The sequence below is a fragment of the Solanum stenotomum genome, chromosome 10, assembly GCF_019186545.1.
Source record: "Solanum stenotomum isolate F172 chromosome 10, ASM1918654v1, whole genome shotgun sequence".
NCBI lineage: Eukaryota > Viridiplantae > Streptophyta > Magnoliopsida > Solanales > Solanaceae > Solanum > Solanum stenotomum.
Genome location: NC_064291.1, coordinates 42844802 through 42868399, shown reverse-complemented (window position 1 = coordinate 42868399; position 23598 = coordinate 42844802). Strand labels below are relative to the sequence as shown.

Here is a 23598-nt window from a genome sequence, read left to right as displayed (position 1 = left end):
CAACTGAGATGGCACTCAACAATTAACAGTAATTTCCCTAAGAACCAACACCCATTACTAGAATTTTCAATCAAAGATTCCAGTGCTGAAGCACTCTCATAAGATGATAAAGAAATGAGATTTGTCTTTATTAAGATATATATTATTATGAATTGCTAGTAACAATTGAAGGTATGCCACTATTTAGCAATTAAGACTAAAGAGGTAACTAAAATAGGTTTTGCTACATTAAGCAAAATCTGTTTATTCTACTCATTACAGATACAGGTTTATTATAACCTCCAACTTAGGAGGAACTAGTTATTACAAGGAAGGGGACTTGCAATCGAGTTTTAACTTGAGCAGGAAATACTCAGCCAACTAAAACGATAGCAGCTAACAACCTTGCAGAGAACATGACGGAAAACAGAAGTAGCCAGTAATGAACTCAACGAGCCCGAGTCACAGCAGCATGGATGGCATCTGTCAGGTGTGGAACTGTCCTGGAGCTTAGACCTGCCATGCTAATGCGTCTGCAAAAATAGACACATGATTCATGTCAAAGGTGAATCTGATAGTCAAGCTTCATAGAGGGGTTACCACAATTATATACAAACTAGTAAGAATCACGCTCTAGAAATGTTCATTAATACCATCATATTTTTCTTAGTGTTCCTGAAAGCTAAGGTAGAAAGTAACTACAAAAAGAACTAAGTGATGACTGATAAGATTTTAACATGTTCCTCTGGACCCTCCGTTCCCACTTTCTGTTTCAACTTTCCTTCCAAGGTAGTCACTGTCATTTTACTAGCTAATAAATCACATTTCAGTTGATGGGGAGACATAATATTGTCTAATATGTGACACAAATAGAACTTTGTGACGTAGAAATAACATATTACCCATCTGATGTCATGTAGATGTGGTATTCTTTGGTCATGAAGGCAACTTGTTCTTTGTTAAGTCCTGTGAAAGTGAACATTCCAATCTGCTTGATAATGTGACTCCAGTCACCAGGGGTACCTGCAAATCAAATTGACATGAATATAAATAGATATACTGTTTTTTTTTTAGAATGGAAGAAATAGATATAGAGTTCATGCGCTGTTTGACATTTAAATGGATTAAAGAGTGCTTGGCCGGAACTAAGGAATTGACTACGTATATAGACATCATGATTCTAACACCTGATGTGCCGACAGAGAGTTGCAATGTTATCTTTTTTAATATAATGTGGATGGCGTTCAAATCAGAAACCTTGAGAGGAATATAGAAAGAATGAGATCTATCAAAAGACGACTTGATCAATAGTTTTACGTCACCAAAGGCACCACATAAAGATGCACTAAGGGATGGTTTTCTAAGGGTAGAAAATCCATAATTATGGGGTATTAGTTCCATTAGAACGAGCAATATTTGATGCAAGGAGAATACATAAGGACTTGATGAGAGCACTAAGGAAGATCGAGATGTGTTATGTTTTGGAGAAATGATTGAAATTGTCTAATTCCAGGTTTTGTTTGCTTTTACTTTTTCCTGGTTAACTTTCATTCAGGAGAATCAGCTTAGTACGAGTTGGTCTTTTTCATCAACTATGTCGGGCAAATGAGCTGGACATATTGCAGCAGATTCTATAGGCAGCAGTGTACGACGTTCATATGTAGTTTTCATATATAAGGACACCTAACATGAATGATCAAAATGAATAAAAAGAGAATAGGCTGATGCAATACATATGGATGCATACGTGACTGCTGTCAATGTTACCTTTAGCGCGTAAAGCATCAAATAATTGCTGGCGCATTCTGATGATTCGATCAGCCATCGCTTTCAACTCAAGAGTCCATTCATGGTACAAGTTTCTGCAGGAAATTAGTGATTTATTTTGCAGAACAATGACTAAACCTAATTACTGAACATAAACTGGATTATTATATCATACAGAAACTAGGAAATGCCTTTCTAGTGTCCGAGAACCAATGTTCCTGATGGCAGATATATTACCTGTCTTTGAGGATTGTAGCTACTATTGACACACCGTGAATTGGTGGACTGGAATACATTGGCCTAATCACCAACTTCAACTGGCTCTCAACTCTGCTAGCTACATCAGCATTTCTGCACACCTGCAGATTTGAGAAAATTCAAAAATATGCAACTGTCAGCAGAGTGTAACTGTGATAAATTACAATACATGATATTACGTGAACTGCCTCCCATAACAGAATAACAGGTTTTCCCTTCATTCTTTTGAAGATGGAACCGGATACACTACAAACTTTTGATATCTCTTAACAGCGAAATTTTTTAGGTTATGTTCTAGGGTGTCAAGTTCATATATTTTGAAGTAAGCTACAAGGGTTAAGCAGTTCAGCAGTTCATAACTACAACTCTAATGTGCCTCCACAGTTCAGCACCAGGAGAAAGGCCAATATAGAAAACAATAAGAAGTATCATTAGAATCAAACATGATTCGAGAAAAAGGAAGACAACACAACCAAAGAACAAATGGACATTCAAATGTTTCAGAATGAGGCACAGGTTATCAGTTTAGACGTACTATGCTTAAAGCTCCGACACGTTCACCATAAAGCCCCATATTCTTTGCATAACTTTGAGCAACAAGTACTTCACCTCCATCTGCCACAAACATGCGAACAGACTGTGCATCTATATCTAGGCTTCCACTAGCAAACCCCTATAATATAAAAGTTAGATTATCAAGATTAATCAACATCTATCAAACAAAATGTCTCATCTGAAAATGCTCATATAGAAAAAGCCAAAAAGCTCTAGCTTCAGTTTGTTGATGATTTTTCTTACCTGATATGCACTATCAAAGAAGGGTAGCAATCCTTTTGATCTCATCAATCTCCTAATTTGCTCCCACTGATCTTTGGTTGGATCCACACCAGTGGGGTTATGTGCACAAGCGTGAAGTAACACTATCGCTCCTGATGGAGCAGATCCAAGGTCTTCCAACAAACCTGTCATGTACGGAAGGAAAATTTCATAAATAAGTCAACGTCACACAGACACAAGAACACAATATTAAAGTTGGTCCCTTAGGTTTGAACATACTGATTACAAAACATTAAAGCTTAGATGTGTCTTATATTCCATTATCATCAAGTAATACATCTATTTTCCTCCACTCTCTTATTTTCTCACATAGCATTAGAGCCTCTATGATCATGTAGATGCCCAAGGCCTAGCTCAAGTGGCAAAAGGTGGAGGACTTGTGGCTTAGGTCGTAGGTTCAAGCCCCACACCATGCAAAGCGAAGCCCGGTATTTAAGTGGAGCAGGGTAGAGGGGCGGGCCCATTATCCACCGAGTTTAGAAGGCTATGATTGGTCCAAAGGGCGGGTTCACAGACGGATTTCTTGGTTATCAAAAAAAAAAAGAAAAAAAAAAGGTCTCCCAACCATAAGTCATTTTTTTCACAGTTCTACTATTGCCTTGTCCAATGCCCATTCCGAGGGCACCACTTCTCTTTACTGTGACTACGGTCACAACATCAAGCCTCTTTCCTGTGACTGTTTCAATAACCTGTGCCTCTTTTCTACGCAGCACCACGCTTCATTTCAATAATTTTTATGGTAACACAGCCTCTTTTAGATAGATTCCTGGCCTCTACCCTCTAGCCTTTCAGTAGCACCGCCTCGTTTTGACCAGCATTATTTCTGTTCTTCCTCCTATGTTCTGACCTTTACGACAGCAAAAATTTTGTTCAACATTTCAGCAACTACATTTTTTTCAACAAGATCCAATGATTTGTTGATCTAACTGGGTACTTTTCTATGTTTTCAGCATAAAAGTTGAGTTTTTTAGATGTGTGTTGCATTATTCCATTATTATCAAGTTACATATTTATCTCTCTTCCCTTATTTTCTCATGGGAAAATAGTTATAAGGAAAAAACACATAGGATGATGGCTTTATAAGTTTGTCAAATTACTGGACACAATTTAAATTGTGTTTTTACTATTTATGCAACCAAATAAGTGAAACACATTCAACCTCAATTTGATTCATATTTGTGATAATTTATGATCAAATACCAGAATAAGACTGAAAAACATCCATCTTTCCGGAAGAGATTAATAACAAACTGAATAGCCATAAATATATATCTACTGCAATAATCTCACGTTACCTCACTGTCTTGTAGAAAGAAGTTCCGTACCTTGAAAATGGAGTCCACGGGTTGCTGGATCATAGTAACGGTAACTCTTAACCGACAATCCAGCTAAAGTGAAAATTTTTGTGTGGTTTCCCCATGTTGGTTGGGGAATATAAATAGTACGCTGCAGAGAGAATTACATCAAGGTTAACTCGACCTCTATTGTGTACACATTCAAGCAAAGAATTGAAGGAAACAAAAATGGAAGATAAGGAATCAAAGCAGTTTTACTTGATGATAATGTTGAGCCAAAAATTCACCTCCAACCCTCAATGAGCCTGTGCCAGACAAGCACTGCACAGTTGTTACTCTGTTCTCTTGAATAGCAGGGCTGCTCCAAGCAAAGAAAGAAAAGATCATAAAATAAAGGTCACTGGTATAAGATGAATTAAACATTTGAAGCATATTAACAACTCTCTTTTAACCTTAATGTATATGAAGCAAGTCTAAAGTTTCAGCTGTCCTAAACTTAAAAACATCTGAAAGAGCTTGCTAGACATAAGATAAACCTGTCTGACAGCTCTAGACATTGATCTTACACTTCACCACATGCATCGAAAATGCTAATGCTCTAACCAAATTTTGAAACCACATTTGCAAATAGTTATCACTTAAATTAGATTACACAATGAAACCACACAGAAAAATTGGGAGTACATCTGATAGCACCAACAACATGGAAGCAAACAATATAGAAGTGAGTGGCAGTTCCAAGAACAACTGACACATGGAAACATGGCGAGATGGGAAGTTGGCTAAAAATGTAATGTGGGCAGATGTTAATAGATACTTCACAAAGATTTACCAAGCAATAAATCAAACACTTGGTAACAAAGCCTTAATAATTCAAGGTACGCAACAACATACACTATTTATCTGCCTGCATATCTTATCTACAATACTAAACAGAGAATGGTAACTCTTGTACCTGTCAGCACCAAGTATCAGCTTAGCACTCAATTTATTGAAGTCTGCCAGCCCAACAATTGGAAGGTACTCTTTTATGCGAGACCTGAAGAAACCTTGAAGGTTAATCACATAGGTTTAAGAAAAAATATGGGTTCAAGTTTCTAGAAACGGAAAGCAAGTACCTATCATTTACTAGTAGCTGTTCTGCTTTTCTAACAACATTCAAAACAAGAGGTTTTCCTTCCTGATATCGCCGCACAAAGGGAGAAAAAAAAAGGAACACATTAGTATTTTTAGCTGATACATTGGAATACAGCAGCACAAGCTAAGGATCCCCGTATTCAATAGACAACCAGAAAAACTCAAGAGATTCTTATGAAATCTGAGAAAGGAGGAGTACTAAGCATCCACAAGTCCTTTGTCAATAATCCTCCTTCCCAACTATTCCTTCAACGAAAAGATATTAAGAAACTTAAATCCAATCAATTTACTCGGAAGCAAATAAAAGAACTAATTGTAGTCTGTGAGTGGAAAATCAACATGTCAACTTGAGAGATCCATTGTATTGAGTACACTCGAAGTAGGGTTGGAGCAATTCATACCCCGAGAAATAAAGACTTCCATGACAAATTTGATGATGGACTCTAGTTTGTTAACAATAATATGATGCAATATTCTCTGTGATCTTTAGAACAAAGACATTTGAACCAAGAAGTATCAATTACTACTAGGTATGACAAGTAGACATCACAAAGTGACAAACTTAGTAGATATATAGAAACTGTATGGTCTGCTTTAATTTTGTTTTACTTCTCGGAAAAAAATCAGAACTGTTTAGTGTATTTGGCAATGATATAACAGGAAAATGGAAGCAATTTGAGTTTTATCACTTACTATGACAATATAAAGGTTGTTTTTTCCATATCAATTACTAGTTATGTAATCGAAAAACAGCCGAGTAGGCTATATTAAATTTTATCAGTTATGGCAACCCATAATCTTAAAAAGTTATTTCTTAGCAAAGCATCAGTCAAACACTTCAGCATTGGATGAACAGTTTAAAACCAAAATAACTCCACAGTCACCAAGACAATCACAAATTAAGAAACTAAAAAAGCAAATCCGTTGTCAATACTAATTTCTCGTGTTTTTGGATTTCAATCATGGAAGAATCTAAATCATGATTGCTTAGCTACTGAAAACAGTACTGCATTTATGACAAAAATGTAACAAAAAAATCAAGCAAATGGATGATCACCTCTGTCCTATATGCACCAACTCCCAAGTTCAACTTCACGGGGCTGGTATCTTTGTTGTATGCAACAGTGACCTAATAACCAAAACAGAACACCAAAATGTGTCATCAAGATTTCAATCACTCTATATTTAAGATCTCAAAAAAGGCGAAGATCACAACAGAAACTACACTAAAAGTGCTCAAAAAATACACTTTTGGAAGATATTAATAACCGGTTTTCTATTTGTCCGCTCATTTTATATGTAAAACAGAATCAGAAAACTTGATCCATATTTCATCTCTCCCTCAATAAATTTTAAAAAACTACATAATTTCGAAAATTCAATCATTTCCATTTCCATCTATCGGAAGTGATCGAACTCACAAAAGCTTTATCATCCATTTTGTATAAAATAATATTAATATCTTTTACTAATAAAAATGGTTGTCCTTACAATTTTAAAAAGCTAAAATTCCTCCAAATTCAGCTCATAATAAGAAAAGTAAACACGAAGAACTTAGAGATAGAGAGAGTTACGCCGAGAATAGGATCTTCGGGAGCGCGAACGATGTGAGAGAATACAGACTGTTTTCCATCATATCCTGAGGTAGGAACACCGACAATGGAGTGGTTGCTGTGACCTTCAACGGCGGCGGATGAAGACGGTTCAAGGTGCCTCGCCAGAACACTCAACCTCCGATCGGCGGATGGTGACGGTGATTGTTGTGTGTGCATTTTAGTAGTATGGAACTTTTGCTTGCTATAGTACGCCTATCTTTTTAAAGTTTGTTTACTTTGAACAATGATCCGTAAAATCCTTTATATATATAGTAGTAGAAGGGGAAGGAGGAAAAGCTAGGGTGACGGAGTGGGTGATGGGATTGGTGTTATCTGATGACATGGCAGTTGTAGGGCCCATACTACTAACTGTCTATTTATTGGCATTATTAGATGGCGATAAGCATTCTAGATGAAGGAAGGACTTTTTTTTGTATCTATGTGGCACATTTTTCAAGAAATGAAGAATTTTGTGGATTACGTAACCATTTATTTTTTGCTTTCAAGCAAGGTGTTTGAACTTTGATATATATATTGAGAAATTCTTTTCAAGGGTCAAGATTGAATATTATGAGAGTGAATTTGGATTTTATTATAACTTGCTCGAGCCTAGACATATATAAAACTTCCTTTTCTGTTTCAATTAATAACAAGATATTTAACTGGCACATAATTTTTAAATTAAAAAACATTTAAATTGTGATTGATCAGTAATTATTTTATCAAGGATAAAATATGAAATTACTATTTATCGTTGTACTTGTATAGTATATCCTAAAGAAGAACAAACTTATATTATAGCCTGAAAGAACTTCTCGCATGCTTGTGTTATGATTGTGTTGTATTGTATTATTAATTTAAATACAACGTATGCATTTATTGCTACATAAAATTTATTGAATTGTAACAATACAATACATTATGAAACAATATATAACCACCCTCCAAACAAAGTGTGATAATAGAAAAAGCTACGGAAGATAGGAATGTACGCAATAAGCAATACATTACTCATCAAAGAGAAGTTTTTCCATCCAACTGTGACGTTGATCTTTGTATGTAAGTTTTCAATCCAACACAAAATATATTGTGGTATACTAATCAATGACTTACTTTAAAAGTCATACTTTTGGTGATTGGAAGTGGCATATTTATTGTTATATCATTTTTCATGAAACTTGCAAGATAATCGAACTGAGTTCTGCAATATCAAGACACTAGCTGAACCCAGAGCTCTAGTTTTGAATTTTTTAATGAAAGGCAACCTTGTACTGTATTAATAGATTACAAAGCGAGAGAAAAAATTGTTTCTGGTCACTAATCAACAAAGCTTGGTAAACACCGGTTCTCAAAACCGAAAAAATCAAAATACATACTCTCATTCAACTTTCTGCATTTTCCTCGGTACAAAAATGAAAGCTCAAAGTAAGTTAAACGCTACTGATACTATAATATAGGAAGGTAGCTTACTCCAGCTTTATCCTGTCAATATCAGTCATGATCCCTTCAAGCTGAAAAAAGAAACGAAGAGCATATGCACGTCGCATGAATGTGGCAAAATAAAATGGATAAAAACCATAGCTGAAAATGCTTATACAAGAATTACCTTCACAATCTGACGCAAAAAGTAATCACCATACTTCTTCGCTGACTTAGATTCTACTACACGGACCATATCCTGGAATGAAAGACATTGTGAATCACTTTGTCAGAATGTATGACAGTGTTTACTACCTTGGGTTAGAAGAATGAGCACAGTAAATATCAGGCCATATTGGATTCTACATGCATTTATGGCCTTATATTATTTGTACCGAAAGCTACTGGAAAGACTATTACAAAAGATAAATGACACAAACACCAGCAAAACAATCAATAAGAGATGCCCACACTTGTTTGAATCTCTTGAGAACAAGGGTAAAGGTAAATGCTAAAAAAACAGTTTGCTGCTGATTATTCCCAAACTACTCAAAAGGCATTATTTTGAATATGATTGAACAAGATTAAAGACCATAAAACCCCAGGCACATTACCTAGACTATATCAAATAAATAATGTTGTCAGCCACCAATTACCCAATGGAGAAAGGATTAAAGGAACAAGATAACAAGATTTTTACATAATATGTTTCTTACTTCATCAATGTAGAAGTCCACATCGGCGTTGGAAATTATCTTGCCATCAGAATCGACAGCATGTGTTTTGTGCTTGTATGTCATCAAAACCGCCCTGTGTAACATTGAATTCAGTATATAATGACACAAATACATAGATCACAGCTGAGAATTTGCATGATAACAAACCACTAAATGCATTAGATATTTGAGACCTTAAATTGGGTTCATCCAAATCCATGTAATTTGCAAGCTTCCCCAGGGAGATTGTTGAATACACTTTCAAATAGGTCCTAACACCGGCCAATAATTGTTGCTGCTTCACTTCATATAGAAACATCTTCAATTGTAGCCTATAGGCATCCTGAAGAAGACAACATAACTAATTTAATAACGATGACAGCTGTGTAAAAGCTGAAGAAAATATGTCATGTGGTGGGAGCATACAAAGCCATCATCTGTGATGGTTCAAATGTGCAGTCAAGAAATAAGAAATATGGAACAATAGTACACATAAAATACACAAGGATACTTGTAATGGGGATTGGAGGAGCAAATTGGATGTAATCAAAGTTAACATTTCTAGAAATACATGAACATTTGCACGGAGGATTGAGGAGAACAATCTGTATCTCTATATCTTTAAACTAAGCTTGCAGGTGGGATAAAAGGCCCAGATATTAAGTCTAGTTAAAATAGGTACCTGGTTGTAATTTACAAGAGGCTCCTCAAAACTTGGAGCAGAAGGAGTAATGAACTTAGGGCATGCATATGAGAAGAGCTCGTCATAGAGTGCAGATGCCTCCTCGTCATATCTCAGCATTCTCGCCATCTTCTCACCATACTTCTCCCTTAATTGAGAATTCACAGTTTCTTCAACAAGTTTCACTTGAGGGCACAATGACAAAGCTATAGCCAACAGGGCATACATCTGCTCATTTTTCTTCAGTATCTGCTCATACTGGGGTGACTTCTGGTGATACTGCTTTGTCTTATAAATATATAGAAGGATTTTGTTGAACTCATGGATAGCCTCTACATACCTGTAAAATGGTGAACCCATTTTCCAGATTAGAGGAAATAAAACTACTCTGCTAAAGCCAAACTAAATACAACTAGAACTTCGAGCACTCGGGGATTCGTCAGGTGGCTCCTTGTTGATTGAAGATTCCCCCCACCCACCCCACCCCCACCAAAGAATGAAATCTAATCATTGTGATCAAGAAAACGAAAAGATCATCCAACCTCCACTGTTATTACGAATTAACTGTAAACTAAAGCAATATCTTACCTCAACAAAGATTAAGTGGCCAATAATAAGCAACAATGCCAACATGTTCTCCAATTCAAGAAAAATTACATTACCTAACCGTTGAGTTAAAAGTAAAGCGCATACTACTTTCTAGGGTGGAAAAATCAAACCCAACCCGCACATTTATTAGCTCAACCCATTTCAACCCATAAAAAATTGGGTTGATATGTAACCTAAATTGACTCGTGAGAAATCTTGTCAAAATTTTTTTTTTTTTTTAAAATATATATTTTTAATTTGATATGTCATATATTAGCCATAATAAAGAAAAAAAAATTATTAGGTACTAAAATGTTTTAAAAGAACAAATAAAATAATTAAACTTAGTAATAATTGGGTTGGGTTGGGTCTTGACCCATTCTATGACCTACTACTTGACCCAACACATTCTGATCCAAGCAAATTTGATTGGGTTGGGTCTTGACCCATTACGACCCACCCAAATTTGACCCAACCCGCTCAATTGCCACCTCTATTACTTTCTACTATCAGACAGTAGTTGCAAAATACTCTTTTGCCTCTACTGTACATTTTCTTCAACTCCCAATGACAAAAGACAACAGTCCTTCAAAAACTTCAGCTAGTTCATTTAATTTTATTATAACATCACAGACCAGCGATTTTGCGCAAATATGAAAGGAATGCATATTTTAAGATAGCATGTTAGTAAATTCTTGACTAAATAAAAGTACACACAATCATACAGAACTGTGCAGTACATGCGACGGAAATGCAAGAGTTTGGAGAAAATAATGATCAACATACCTCCTCAACATAAGATTAGCAAAACCATAGTGATATATTGTGGTTATGTGGCTCCCAATAACACTGGTGTAAACACCCTGTTGAGTTATGTCAATTGGACGTAAGCACTTCAGGCCAGTATGATAATCACCCAACAGACAATGAACTCTGAGCAAGCCTATCATGCTGAAATAGCCCAAAACCTTCAAGACATTACTTCCACCACTGTAATCATACCCATCAGTAGCAGTAAACTCTTCAAGACCTTCCTTTTCCCTCTCCAAGATTTGGATTATTGTAGATTTCTCCACAAGGGCTTGTAAGAAATTGAGAACACCGTATACATTCCAAGCCTAATAAACATCATTATTAGAGAGATTTTTTAGACAAGTAGGTCATAAATGGTTTATTAAATCATAATAAAGAAATACGTTGGTAAAAACAAACATCTTAGATGTCAAAGTCAGGCTTTGACAGCCAATCCAATCTCTTCACCTAATGACCACTTTGCACTGTAATGATTAACATCCATCAATACCATAATTTTCTCCCATCATTAAAATCAAGTCTTGCCCACAGTGGTGAAACCAGAAATTTTGCTGAGGGTGTTCATTAACTAATATATACCTACGAAAAGTAAGTTGCGACCTATATACTTGGTATAATTTCATATATATACAATGTAATTTTTCGATGAAGGATGTTCAATTGAGCACCCATCACTTTACGTGGCGGCTCCACTATTTGCCCATTCATGAATGAACACCATACGTCAATGTTTGACCTTAGAGACCAGCTACGAGCAGTTCTTACTCAATCACGGCAATGTATGACTATATCTATAGCTAAAAGGAAACTACTATTCAAAAGCAACACGTCAATGCCCTGGATAATAAACTGCAAACAGATAAAAGATACCACAGACGAATGATTTATAAAAACAAATACCAGATAAAAAATGCTTGAGAACAATGTTGCAGGATTTATAGTAATGTTACAGATTATGCACACACTCATAATACATGTAATCAATAATAATTCAAGTAACACAGATCACCACACAGTCAATGTTGTAATATTCAAACATTTTTCCTAGTTTTATCTAAAACCAAGTCATCACCAAAGTTAAACGAGTAATTATGCAAACAATAATGAAAAGCAAGAAAAAGGTTATAAATATCCTTAAAAGTAAAATAGCGGACTAACTGAACAAATTTCAAAAGTATATTATAAATAGCATATTAATAGGTTAACTATAGGGTAGAAGAAAAGGCATGGTAATCTATCAGCTATACCTGGTCGAACTGCCTCAGCAATGCAATCTCCTCCGCAGTTTTGCTCTTCATCTTTGCACGGTATTGGCAGAATGCCTGGAATTGGTATACAAACTCATCTACCATGTCCCACAACCACTGGTTTGGCAATTGCATGTTAACCACACCATGCAGCACAACCTACAGCAATGCACAGTCTACATGTGAAACTCTAGATTCATATTACAAGGCCAATAAATGCACAGCCATTGTTCCACAGAGTCAAACTTAGCATACTAACTACAAAAATCTATACAGTAAATAAAGTGCATCTTAAATAAATAAAATACGCTCTTCCTGCAAGACCCACATAGTACTGCCCCAACCTTGTCCATTTTACAAATAGATGCTATTGACCTAAAGTGGCTTCCCAAAAAATGGAGTGTACATTGAATACTATTTGTAGAAAAAGTAAATTTTCATGAAAAATGAAGGAATTATTAGAAGAAATTTGACATATTTGGAGTACTATATCTCATGATAAATAACTTAAAATAAGAATGGTTATATTATCAATTGAAAACTAGAACAAATCAATTATATAAAAGTTATTAACAATTTAAGTGTAAGGCCCAGTTTGATTTTTGCTTTAGGCCACTAATATGCTTGAGCCGCCCCTGAGTGGAATGCCTCCTTTGAGGGGAATAGAACATCAAATTGACTTTGTACCGGGTTCTCAACTACCCAACAAAGCCGCTTATAGGAGCAACCCTCAGGACACTAAAGAATTGCAAAGACAAGTTGAGGAATTTTGGAAAAAGGATTGATAAGAGAAAATTAAGTCCATGTGCGGTGCTCGTGATTCTAGTGCCCAAGAAGGACAGTTCATGGAGGATGTGTGTAGATTGTCGTGCCATTAATAGAATTACGGTAAAATATCGACATCCTATTCCTAGACTTGATGATATGCTAGATGAATTGTGTGGTTCTACCTTATTCTCTAAAATAGATTTGCGAAGTGGATACCATCAAATTCGAATGAAAAGAGAGGAGAGATTGATTTATACAGTTCAAACAGTCTTAACAGTTCTCAAAGTACAAACATTCTAACATCACTATGCAAAGAAATTTTTTATATAATACTTGCTCGTAAGATACAAATAATTAAGAACCCCAAGAGCTAATATAGTAACAAACAATCTATTCTGAATATCAACAATTTTGAAAAATGATTCCTTTAGGCTTATGGAGTACGATTTATAGCCAAAGTAATCACAGGTTTAGTGATAGGGGAACTTATGTCATCATCTCACTCTATTATAGGTTGTAGGTTGTTTTTCTAGCTTAGGTAAAATACAATGTCTGCCAGTACCAACTTTTATATATATATATCACAAACATGACTACAAGCTTTACAATATAGCTATATACTTTAACTGAAGTTTATCATGCTAGAAAATTGATTCATTGCCAGAAAGCATAATTGAGTCACCAATATCAAAAAATTGTTTGAACTCCAACTATGAATCTACTATTTGCAATCGCATTACAATACCAGGCCTAAATTGTATAGACTTGCTAGGAGTCTTTTTAGTCATTTAGTATATGGTTTTAGTCTATATGGAGACATACATCAATTAAAAATCTAAGAACAAACAATCCCAATAATTGAGAATTGGGGGAACACGGCGAATTGAACAAAATGGATTCATGAAACTGACGCCAATTAGCTTGGAATTGAAGCTTAGTAGTTTTACCGAGCTCACTAAATAACACAAAACAACACATCAAAAAAAGAATAAAAAGGCGACATATTTAAAAACCTGGAAAAGGCTGCAATAATTATCCCACGAATCAATCCGCTGTCTAAGAGTAGGAGAAAGTCTAGCATACAAGTGACGGAACCACATCTCACGGTAAAGCAAGCAGAAGACATGGTCATTATCAACGTAAGGCGCAACGGCATCAACAGAAGGCCAGGGAGTTTCCTTAAACATACGCTCACTCAATGTCTGAAAAGAGGTCTCATACATCTGGTGAATCTCGTAAACATTCTTCTCTCTTATGTGCCTATACAGATGAACCACGAACGATTTTACGGAATCTGGCACGAAATTCGGGTCGTACCCGACTGCATCAGTTTGTTGTGGGTACCCTCCTTCTTCATACTCGTAGGGAGCTGCCATTGTTGAGCTTCAACGCTGAAAATCGAAAATCAAGGGTTTAGGTTTAGGGCGAAACTGATTAACAGTGGTGAAGAAGGGATGGTAGCAGAAGGTTTTGGATGTTCTTGACCTAAGGAATTTACTGGAGAAGATGGGCTAATTGGGCTTTAAGCTTTTGGGCTTTTAGAAATATTTGCGGCCTGCTTTTGGGGGGGAATTTAGCAAATAGTCACTTAATTTACGTGTTATCAAACATTAGCCACCATTTAAAAAGCTATTAACATTTTATCATATTATATATATGGAAAGAATTGTGAGTTCTACCATTACTTATGCGTCCGTTTCCAATTATGTCATTTTCAGAAATCAAACCTTTGAATAGGAAATTTTCTAAGGACTCAGATATTAACTTAAGTTATGCACTGTTGTTCATTACCAAAATTGGAATTCAAGTCTCAAGGGTAAATTAGAGTAAATTCATATTTTCCTGACAAAGTTTGTTTCAAGAATTGGCTAAGCCACACACGATGGTATCAACAATCTTTAATCATTATGCTAAGTTTTGCTTTCTCGAACTGTTTTGAGTGATATACCTCTAAATATTCATCAGCAAGATGCATTTAGCAATTAGGGAATGAAAAATTGGGTTTGCAAAGTAATTCCCTCAAGAATCCAGTATTAGAGCTGTTTATTCCTCCATTTGGATGATGTAATATGGTGACTCGTTTAAATAGGAAAAATTACTAAAACATGATATATTTTTTTGTATCACTTTAGCTGTGTTGTATATCATCCAAAAATAGATGCTATACACTAATTTGTGCTCGTTCTAGATTTCAACACTTATATATCAAGTGGTACGAGGACAAGACAACTACAAGGAACTACTCCAAAATTCAGTATCAACAACTAAGCAACACTCATAGGAATACTATGAATGTTAGTCTACTCCAAATCAATTACTGCGAGGTTCCTACATGCTTCTCCTTCCAACTCTACCAGCCTTCCACCACCAAGAAAATCAATGTTCCCTCACACTAACTATACAAAACCTGAATCTCTACCAAAATGAACCGATGCTGCAGCACTCATGTTCAGTTCAAAAGTATTGCTATGCAAGTGATTGGGTAAGATATCACAAGTTAGACCTTCCACAATATTTCATTCACTGCTCGAGGCATCCAACAGGAGGAAACTTCATATTATTGTCTTAGCCGGCTAGAGTTGGTACGAGATAAAGATGGAACTTCCTGGTAGTTATCAGATTCATCCTCCTCATCCGAGGACAAGAAAGAAGGACCCATCCATGCCTTGAAACTTTCATTCACACGTCTCTCTACATCTGGTGTGACCTCCATTGGATTTGCTTCAAGCATTTCTACTCCAAGATTGCGCCCACTGAAGTCACTTTCATCAAGAATTACAGCAGCTTTTCTTCTTAGAAAGAAAGCAGTCCCTCCATATAGAATCACCAGCCCCCATGAAGCAATCTCGTAACACCAAAACAAGGGTGCTGAGCAGCTGCTCCCCAAAGTGAGAAGGGTAGAACCAAGAAACAGTGCAAGCAGACCAAATACGATAGCAAAAGCAACATTGAGAATTGATAGACAGCGCACTCCACCTGTTAAACATAATGATGAGTTGTTAGACACACAAGAATAGGAGATAAAATGAATAAATCAATCTTCCCAGCGGAGGCAAAACACACTACGTGCTCCATCTATCCAAGCCTTGGTGGATAGAGTTACCCGGTACATGTGATGATGGGAGGTAGCAAGTATCCCATGGAATTAGTCAAAGTACGCACAAGCCGTCCCGAACACTACAGTTATTTTTTTTTTTTTAAAAAAGGAAAAGAAACGAGTAAATCAATCCATAATTATTACCCACCAGCACACGTGCAAAAGGCAGGGAAACAAGAGCACCCTTCCTTCCACGGTAAGCAGTGAAACAAACAAAACTCAGATATCTAACAAATGTATTAAACCGTCTCTGCATACGTAATTCAAAATCTTCTATCACGCATGTTAATAATCTTACAAAATTCTCCTTACATAGATAAACGGTAGCTCAAATATCCTAGTTTCTGGGACCTGAATCCTATCCATTAATACTGTTCAAGTTGGTTTTACCTTCAGAATGCATTAAAGAAATGGAATACGTTCTGAAGTTGCCATCTCACATTTTGCAGACCTCATACTCCTTTATCAATATTATTAGCAAGTTCATGGAATACCAATTACTGGGAGATTGTAAATGAATCAACAAGTTCATGATGAAAGCTCAACTCGACTTAGGTTTGTACCTCCCGGGAGTATATGGGCCCACCCCTCTACCTACCTCCCACATTAAATACACAAGCTCAACTCCTTTATAAAACCTTGCACTCCATGTCTCTCAATAATTTAACGGGCTGCACTCTGGAAAGCTCAGATCGACTCATTTAGAGTTTAAAAAGACACATTCACCACCCAACAGTTTCCTCCATAGATATAAAAGGTAAGTTATTCCTGACTTAACAGTTTTGATTCCCCAAACTCTTAAGTGATAACTAAGCAAATAACTAGGATATTAAAGAAATAGCCAAATGACCCTCCCACCTATTATTGGATTTCTAACTACACACTTAGACTTAACAGTGGTTCTATTACCAACTTGAACTATTTTAAAATGAAATAAATAACCCCTTGACTGTTGAGTTGCATAGCGAGTGCATTTCACTCTCTCAAAGAGAATGAGTTGACTATTTTTTCTTTTTATTTTCTTTCTCATCTGCTTTTGCTTTGGCTTTTTTCTTTGTTTTCTCTCTCTTTCTCATTATCTATCTATTTTTCTGATCTGAAATTTGCCATGGTAGGAATTTGAAGATTTTCCAACTTCCCTCTTTGGAGTCCATCCCCTAATTAACCCTTAATCTAAATCACTTATCAGACTTTTTCTTCTCTTGGTTAAATTTCGTGTCTTCACGGGACAGTGCTTTTAATTCTTTGAAGAAAGACACTTTTTTTACTTTTAAATATAAATTCCATCACTTTATATATTAAAGAGGGTTTACGTTGGATTTGTTTGTTGTAGAAGACTGAGCTTTAATTTGCATTTAATTCATCGACAAGATAGTAAATACTCTGGGGGTAAGTTTAGTTGAATTTTTTTATGGGGTATTGAATAATGGCTGCTGAAGAAGACAAAAGTAATATTTTTTGTGCAGCTTTGAGTAGGTGAAGGAGGTGGAAGAGTTAATGGTGAAAGCAGGGGAGGTGATAAAAGGTGGAGGTAGAGGGGAAGCTGGTGGTGGTGGTGTAGATTTCTCAGACTGTAGTGGTGAGGAAGTGGAGAGGATGGAGGTGGCGGCGAATTCACATTTCCCTGCAACTGCACTAGGAAATCAAATCTTCAACAAAAATTAAGTCCTCCTTAGCCTCATGTCATCTGTATCATATTCAAATTCCCCAATATGTACCAAATCGAATTTTTCACAAAGAATTAGGGTTGAAAAAATGGTTGAGGACGAAAGGAAGAAGAAGAAGGAGAAAAAAGTACATGAAAAAAAAGGAGAAATTGGTGAAATACACATGTCAAGTGTATGTGTTTCTACCACAAGAAACATGACTGGTTATAGCATTTTAAGGGGTTATTTAGTCTGGGGGGGTTGATAGTACCACCATAAAGTATAAGTGTGTAGTTGAAAATTCGGTAATAGGTTGGGGGATCATTTAGCTAATTTCTCAAGATGTTATGAACGCACTTTTTGTATTCAAAAGAGTAAATCAGAAAAAGGACACAGACAAGTTGAAGAACAATCCCAAAGTTAAATTATCTCCAGGAATGAACTCAAGCCCAAAATGAACACACTGAGTTGAGCTCACACTCCAGTTTCCTACAGAAATTTAAGCCGGCCTAGTTCAAGCTAGCTCTTCGCTCGCGTTGACAATCAAGCTCAGCTCGTATAAATAACCTAGATCTAACCTCCAAGGCTCTCCTTAGCTTGACTCATTTTTAGCTTTACCTATGGCGTGTAAGAACATTTATGTCATAAAGATAGTCCTAACAGGTCAAAGTTATGGATTCCTTCTTAGATGATCTAAAATTCTTTTGAAAAGCTCATAGCAAGGTGTACACGTGATATAAAATATTACTCCCTAGTCCCTCCATACCAATTTATGTGGCACCATTTGACTTGGCACAAAGTTTAAGAAAGAAAGACTTTTGAAATTTGTGGTTTAAAACAACCCTTAGCTATTTGTGTGGCTATAATCATTTCATTAATGGTAAAAGGAGAATTTTAAAGTTAAGTTGTTTCTAATTATTGAAAGGTGACATTCTTTTTGGGACAAACTAAAATGGAAAGTGTCACATAAATTGAGACAAACGGAGTAAATTATTGACCACACACTAGGACTATTGCAAAAATTATTAACCACACACAAGGACTATTGCAAGGTTATGTATTGTTTCATTATATTCTGCTCTAATTTCTCAAAAGTATCTATATTCAGCTGTAATTTCGACCACCAAAGACATTCCTCTCGCCTTGTTCCATTTGCAATACTACTTTTTCTATGCACTTCTAGCTTTGCTCAACGTTTAGATTGTAGTAACCAGAACTTTCACTTTACCAAGAGATTCTAAAACTCTTAACATGAAACAAGTATTAGCAAGATCCACCTATAGAAAAAGACGACGCCAGCTTACTTGGCAACATTTCTGATAGATACAGACAATTGCTTTCCTTAGATATCAGAGGTGTTATTCAAATAGAAGATTTATTATTTATAAATTACTCCAAATTCACAAAGTGAAGTAAATCAAACATGTCTCCTTTGTAGTCATAGTAATTACTTTAGACGAGAAAAAAAAAGCATCAAGAGCTAATTAGACTTCCATGAATACATGAAAAATGAGCAGTTATAAGTTCCAGTCACGGAAAGAACTGGTTCTTTCATAATTTCAACTTGGTTTGGACAAAATCTAGCTCTACATTTTTCTGGTTGACATCTAAACACTTGTACAGCAAAGGTTTGATAGTTATTACAATATTATTCAATCACGGGAAGTATGGTAAACTTCTCTTCATTATAACATCTTTGAGAGCTCGTCGCTTTTGTACCTTCCAATTTTAAGCAGTTGCAAACTTGCTACAACAGTGGGTTACTTAAGCTTTGATTTGTACTACTGCAGATAGCTCCTTATTTCGTATAACAAACTTAAATAACCCTATTCTGTTAAGGAAAAAAACTGCTGAAAAGGAATCGATGTTTCTTCAACCAAACTCTTGAATTTGGGTTTTTTTCTTCCTAAAACCAGCTAGAACATAGAAATACATACCACAACACAGATAAAAAGTAGAGAAAACAAACGGACAGAAAAACAATTGAATCTGTTCATCGATGCACAATAACATCAGCGAAAGATCCTAATTTCCGCTGGTATGAGGACAAGCGGAGATAGATTTTGCACATGAAGTTTTAGTACTTAGGGGGCATTTGACCTTGAAGTTTTGGTACTTAGGGGGCATTTGACCTTGAAGTTTTGTACTTTTTTTGGTGATGAATTTCAAAAAACATGTTTGGCCATAAGATTCTGGAAGTTTCAAGAATTTGAAAAACACCAAAAAACTGGTTTTGCTTTTTTCACTCCAAATTACTCTCAAAAATTCAAAAGAAAACTCCAATTTGTATTCATGGCCAAACACAACTCCAATTTTCAAATATCATTTTTCACTTTGAAAACAAAAACTTACTTTTTTCAAATACTCACAATTTTCAAGGCCAAACGCTCCCTTAACCTCTTGAGCATTATTTTATCCACAAACATTACAAGCATGAATCATTCCCAACAAGATCGTTTTAACACACCAATAATTTAAAAGCCTTATCCCTGAAAGGAAACATGATATCACCCACATTTATAAATACACAGAACTAGAAAACTTGAAATGTCTAAGTCAGAAACAAATCTGCCGCAGATTCTCCGCCCAAAATAGCTGATATCCAAAACAGTTCTATTTACAAGAGCAGCATCTATTTGCAACCTTCCTATGGGCAAATACAAAATCTAGTATTCACTCAACTAGCGCTATGCTTAAATGCAGTGAAAAGAGGCTCAGTTTCATGGGGAAAATAATATAATACAGTTGATGCATAGAGCTTAGAAAGGAAAGGGAGGTAACCGAGGAATCCCTTCGACATCAGATATTTTCTGGAAGGACAGAAAAATTAAATGCCTTTACTTCCCTACCGATTGTTATAACTAGAGTACTACCCTTATTGGAGGTAACATGAACCAGAGGAAAACATATAATTCAAGAAATATACCCCTTCTGGAAGCACAATAGTTATTCTCAACAACCTTCAAGCATCCATGTCTCATCGGAGCGGCATACGCGACCATAATACCTGCAAAGTTTGAAGTCACTTCATAAAGCAGAAACAGTGAAAACTGTCATCTTCTACCTCTCTTTTTTTTTCCTGATAAGTCAGTTATAGTTGTAGTTCTTATACAATTAAACAACTAAAACTGGTACCAGCACACTTTGAGCCCAGACACACAATCCTGTTATTTGCACCCCAATTTCAGTTACGATTGGATGCAAAGAAACAACAGAGGAAAGAAGAAGGCAGTAGAATTGCCAATGTATTTTTGTTGTACCCATTGCGTGCATGTGTGTAATAAATTCTTAATTCTCATCAATCTCCATCCTTCCCTTCCTAACCGAGATAGGATTCACTTTTGCAGACATTTACAAGATGAGGAGAGTTGAGACCATTTTTATATTTAAAAGGACGGAAAAATATATGACTTCCCTTCATTTCAAAGTGCGAGGAGCGACTCAAATTTGAAAATTCTCCGTATCGGAACTCATGCTTGAACAAAAATAGGTTAGTTTTAGCCTCCAAAAACTATGCTCGTCAGGAAAGATTGAGCATATATCCTTTAAAGTTTAAGTAGTCTAAAAATAAACCTTTTTCATCTCTAAAGTTCATAAAGTTGGCCTCCCAAAGAGCCTAGGTCCAGTTAGGTTTTCAGAGACATTGAAATTCCAATACAGCATAGACTACAGAAATATAAGATTTTAATGAACTTTATCAGAGTTAATCAACTGATCAAAAAGAACTTCAATCATTGTTAACCATCAATTATCTATATTCACATGCAGTCTCAGAGCCACATCCTCATTCATAGCTTCTAAACATTCTTTTTCCATTTCACATACATGTTGCAGTTTATTATAACCAGAGATGTCTTCCTATATAAACATTTCCACACATCATGAACCTTCAAATCATTTGACAGTCCAGTCTATACTTTTCATTTTCTATACAATATCTAGGGGAACTATCCTCAGAAAAACTAACTGCAACTAATAGGCCTAACTCAGGTAGAAGAGACAATAAAACAATAAAATCCCTGACTATCTTATCTGTGTAGCTGTCATGACATCACTGAAATACACATTCTACTCTTAGAATGTACTAACAAGGTCAAAACTAGATTGAAGCAAAAATTACTTCTTATTTCCCTAAAAGAGTGAACAGATTTAAAGTTTGTGCTATTATCCAAAGATGCACAACCACATTTACCCTATAATGTTCCAAAGTCTTCATGTGCAATTAGTTAAACTAATAAGGCCGCGAAAATACACATTGTACTCTTCAAATGCAATAACAAAAGTCAAAAAGAAGATTCATTCATTTTACATCTCATTTGACTAAAAAAACTGATACTGAATACGCATAGAGTACAAGCTAAACAGAGCAATTAGATGCAACGGCGAGGCCAAAAATATGAAACAGGCAATCTCTTTTTCGAATTCAATAACAAACTTAAAAATTAGGTTTACTTCTTATTCGCCCTAAAAGATGAAGACATATAAACCATGTGCTATCACATTTTCAAACATAAAATATTTCTCACATCTACTCACCTGCAATTAGATACACTGCCGATACCGCAAAAATGAACGTTGAAGGAATGAACACAACCATCCAATAGTAATCCACAATCTCCTGATTCGTTAGGTAAAACGCACCAGGAAAACTATCCGAATCACCAGCAGTACCAGTACCAGTACCACCACCACCACCTTCAGAACCATTAGCAGCTATATTAGTGAAATTAATCGAAAGCGGCTGAATACGATAGTCTCCACAGAAAGGCCGGCGGGCAGGATCGACAGGAAACACTATATTCAAGCTGATAATAGTACAGACAATAATAGCAAGTGCTATTAGGGTTAAACTGCAGATCACAAACGGCCTTTGAAGACGATTAAATGCCTTGTCTTCCTCACGAAGACACTCGTATTCGTGCTTCGGCATAAACGCTTGCCGGAGTGCATCTCCGATTATCGCCATATTTTTTTTTCCTTCAACAACTGTAGAAAGGCATGTATCGTATGTATGAAGAGTTGTGAAGGGGAAGGGGAATTTGGAGAGCTGGTAGGAGGAGAAAATTGTGGAATCAAAATGGGGTTTGAAGGGGGAAATGGAAATGATAGTTGGTGCGGGTGGGGGAGGGGNGTTTGGGGATGATGGATGGAATGTTTCAAAGTTAGTTTGTTGCTTTTACCAGCTTTCAGATTTAGCACGGTCACGCGTCTCTTCGCTTTTTTAAAACTTTTGTATTTATATCATGATGGCATGAATTTAATTTGTGATCTTATGCGTGAAGGATTGACTATGTTTCCCAAACTAGACATGATTTTTAACTTTGGAAAGTTAGCTAGTAATTGTGATTGATGTAATTATTAAGATATTAATTACATATTGTAATAATTATAAAGATCTATTTGTATATTAATTGTCATAATTATAAAATATTATTTGATCTTCAAGTATAACTGCGTAGTTAGATTGAATTTTAAAATAAAATTAATTATCAAAATTGAAAGGTAACATTTGACAAAATATGTGCCATCAAATTGATACTATTTTAATTTACTTAATTGCAAAAAAAATTGAAAAGTAAACATTTTGTAAGATTATCGTGATACTTTTTCGAGAAGAGATTACTATCCTTTCTGAGACGCCTGATTGGGTTACATTAATAAAAAATCTTCAAAGCATAGTTTTGATAGTACAATTCAAGGTAATGATAATTCATCTTCTAAAATCATTCTATCTCTGTTTGTCGCCTCGAGCGA

The 23598-nt window shown here is 35.7% G+C and overlaps 3 protein-coding genes across 3 annotated transcripts; all 3 read right to left on the bottom strand.

Moving 5' to 3' along the window:
- Window positions 1-120: 120 nt before the first annotated feature.
- LOC125842015 (aspartate aminotransferase, cytoplasmic-like) lies at window positions 121-7105 on the bottom strand. The gene is made up of 12 exons (XM_049521205.1): window positions 6848-7105; window positions 6331-6402; window positions 5255-5316; window positions 5092-5175; window positions 4395-4494; window positions 4167-4287; window positions 2803-2966; window positions 2540-2677; window positions 1984-2105; window positions 1747-1841; window positions 882-1002; window positions 121-512 (listed from the first exon to the last, which is right to left on the bottom strand). The coding sequence occupies exons 1-12, from the start codon at window positions 7043-7045 to the stop codon at window positions 428-430; spliced, it is 1362 nt and encodes a 453-aa protein (XP_049377162.1). The 5' UTR covers window positions 7046-7105; the 3' UTR covers window positions 121-427.
- Window positions 7106-8145: 1040 nt separating this feature from the next.
- On the bottom strand, window positions 8146-14589 carry LOC125841282 (uncharacterized). Its single transcript, XM_049520382.1, has 8 exons — window positions 14115-14589; window positions 12334-12492; window positions 11060-11391; window positions 9686-10025; window positions 9198-9346; window positions 9004-9097; window positions 8475-8546; window positions 8146-8379 (listed from the first exon to the last, which is right to left on the bottom strand). The coding sequence occupies exons 1-8, from the start codon at window positions 14475-14477 to the stop codon at window positions 8335-8337; spliced, it is 1554 nt and encodes a 517-aa protein (XP_049376339.1). The 5' UTR covers window positions 14478-14589; the 3' UTR covers window positions 8146-8334.
- A 598-nt stretch (window positions 14590-15187) lies between these two features.
- LOC125842450 (uncharacterized) lies at window positions 15188-22968 on the bottom strand. The gene is made up of 3 exons (XM_049521747.1): window positions 22381-22968; window positions 20771-20851; window positions 15188-16077 (listed from the first exon to the last, which is right to left on the bottom strand). The coding sequence occupies exons 1-3, from the start codon at window positions 22808-22810 to the stop codon at window positions 15659-15661; spliced, it is 930 nt and encodes a 309-aa protein (XP_049377704.1). The 5' UTR covers window positions 22811-22968; the 3' UTR covers window positions 15188-15658.
- Window positions 22969-23598: the final 630 nt, after the last annotated feature.

Coding starts and splice junctions, on each gene's coding strand:
- LOC125842015 (XM_049521205.1), bottom strand. CDS start 7,045: ATGCACACACAACAATCACCGTCACCATCCGCCGATCGGAGGTTGAGT. Junction 4,288..4,394: donor TGGCTCAACATTATCATCAA/GTAAAACTGCTT, acceptor TTCTCTCTGCAG/CGTACTATTTATATTCCCCA. Junction 2,678..2,802: donor TCTTTGATAGTGCATATCAG/GTAAGAAAAATC, acceptor TTTATATTATAG/GGGTTTGCTAGTGGAAGCCT.
- LOC125841282 (XM_049520382.1), bottom strand. CDS start 14,477: ATGGCAGCTCCCTACGAGTATGAAGAAGGAGGGTACCCACAACAAACT. Junction 9,347..9,685: donor CTCTTGTAAATTACAACCAG/GTACCTATTTTA, acceptor TGTCTTCTTCAG/GATGCCTATAGGCTACAATT. Junction 8,547..9,003: donor TGGACTTCTACATTGATGAA/GTAAGAAACATA, acceptor CTTTCATTCCAG/GATATGGTCCGTGTAGTAGA.
- LOC125842450 (XM_049521747.1), bottom strand. CDS start 22,810: ATGGCGATAATCGGAGATGCACTCCGGCAAGCGTTTATGCCGAAGCAC. Junction 20,852..22,380: donor GGCAGTGTATCTAATTGCAG/GTGAGTAGATGT, acceptor CAAACTTTGCAG/GTATTATGGTCGCGTATGCC. Junction 16,078..20,770: donor CTATTGTGCTTCCAGAAGGG/GTATATTTCTTG, acceptor TATGTTTAACAG/GTGGAGTGCGCTGTCTATCA.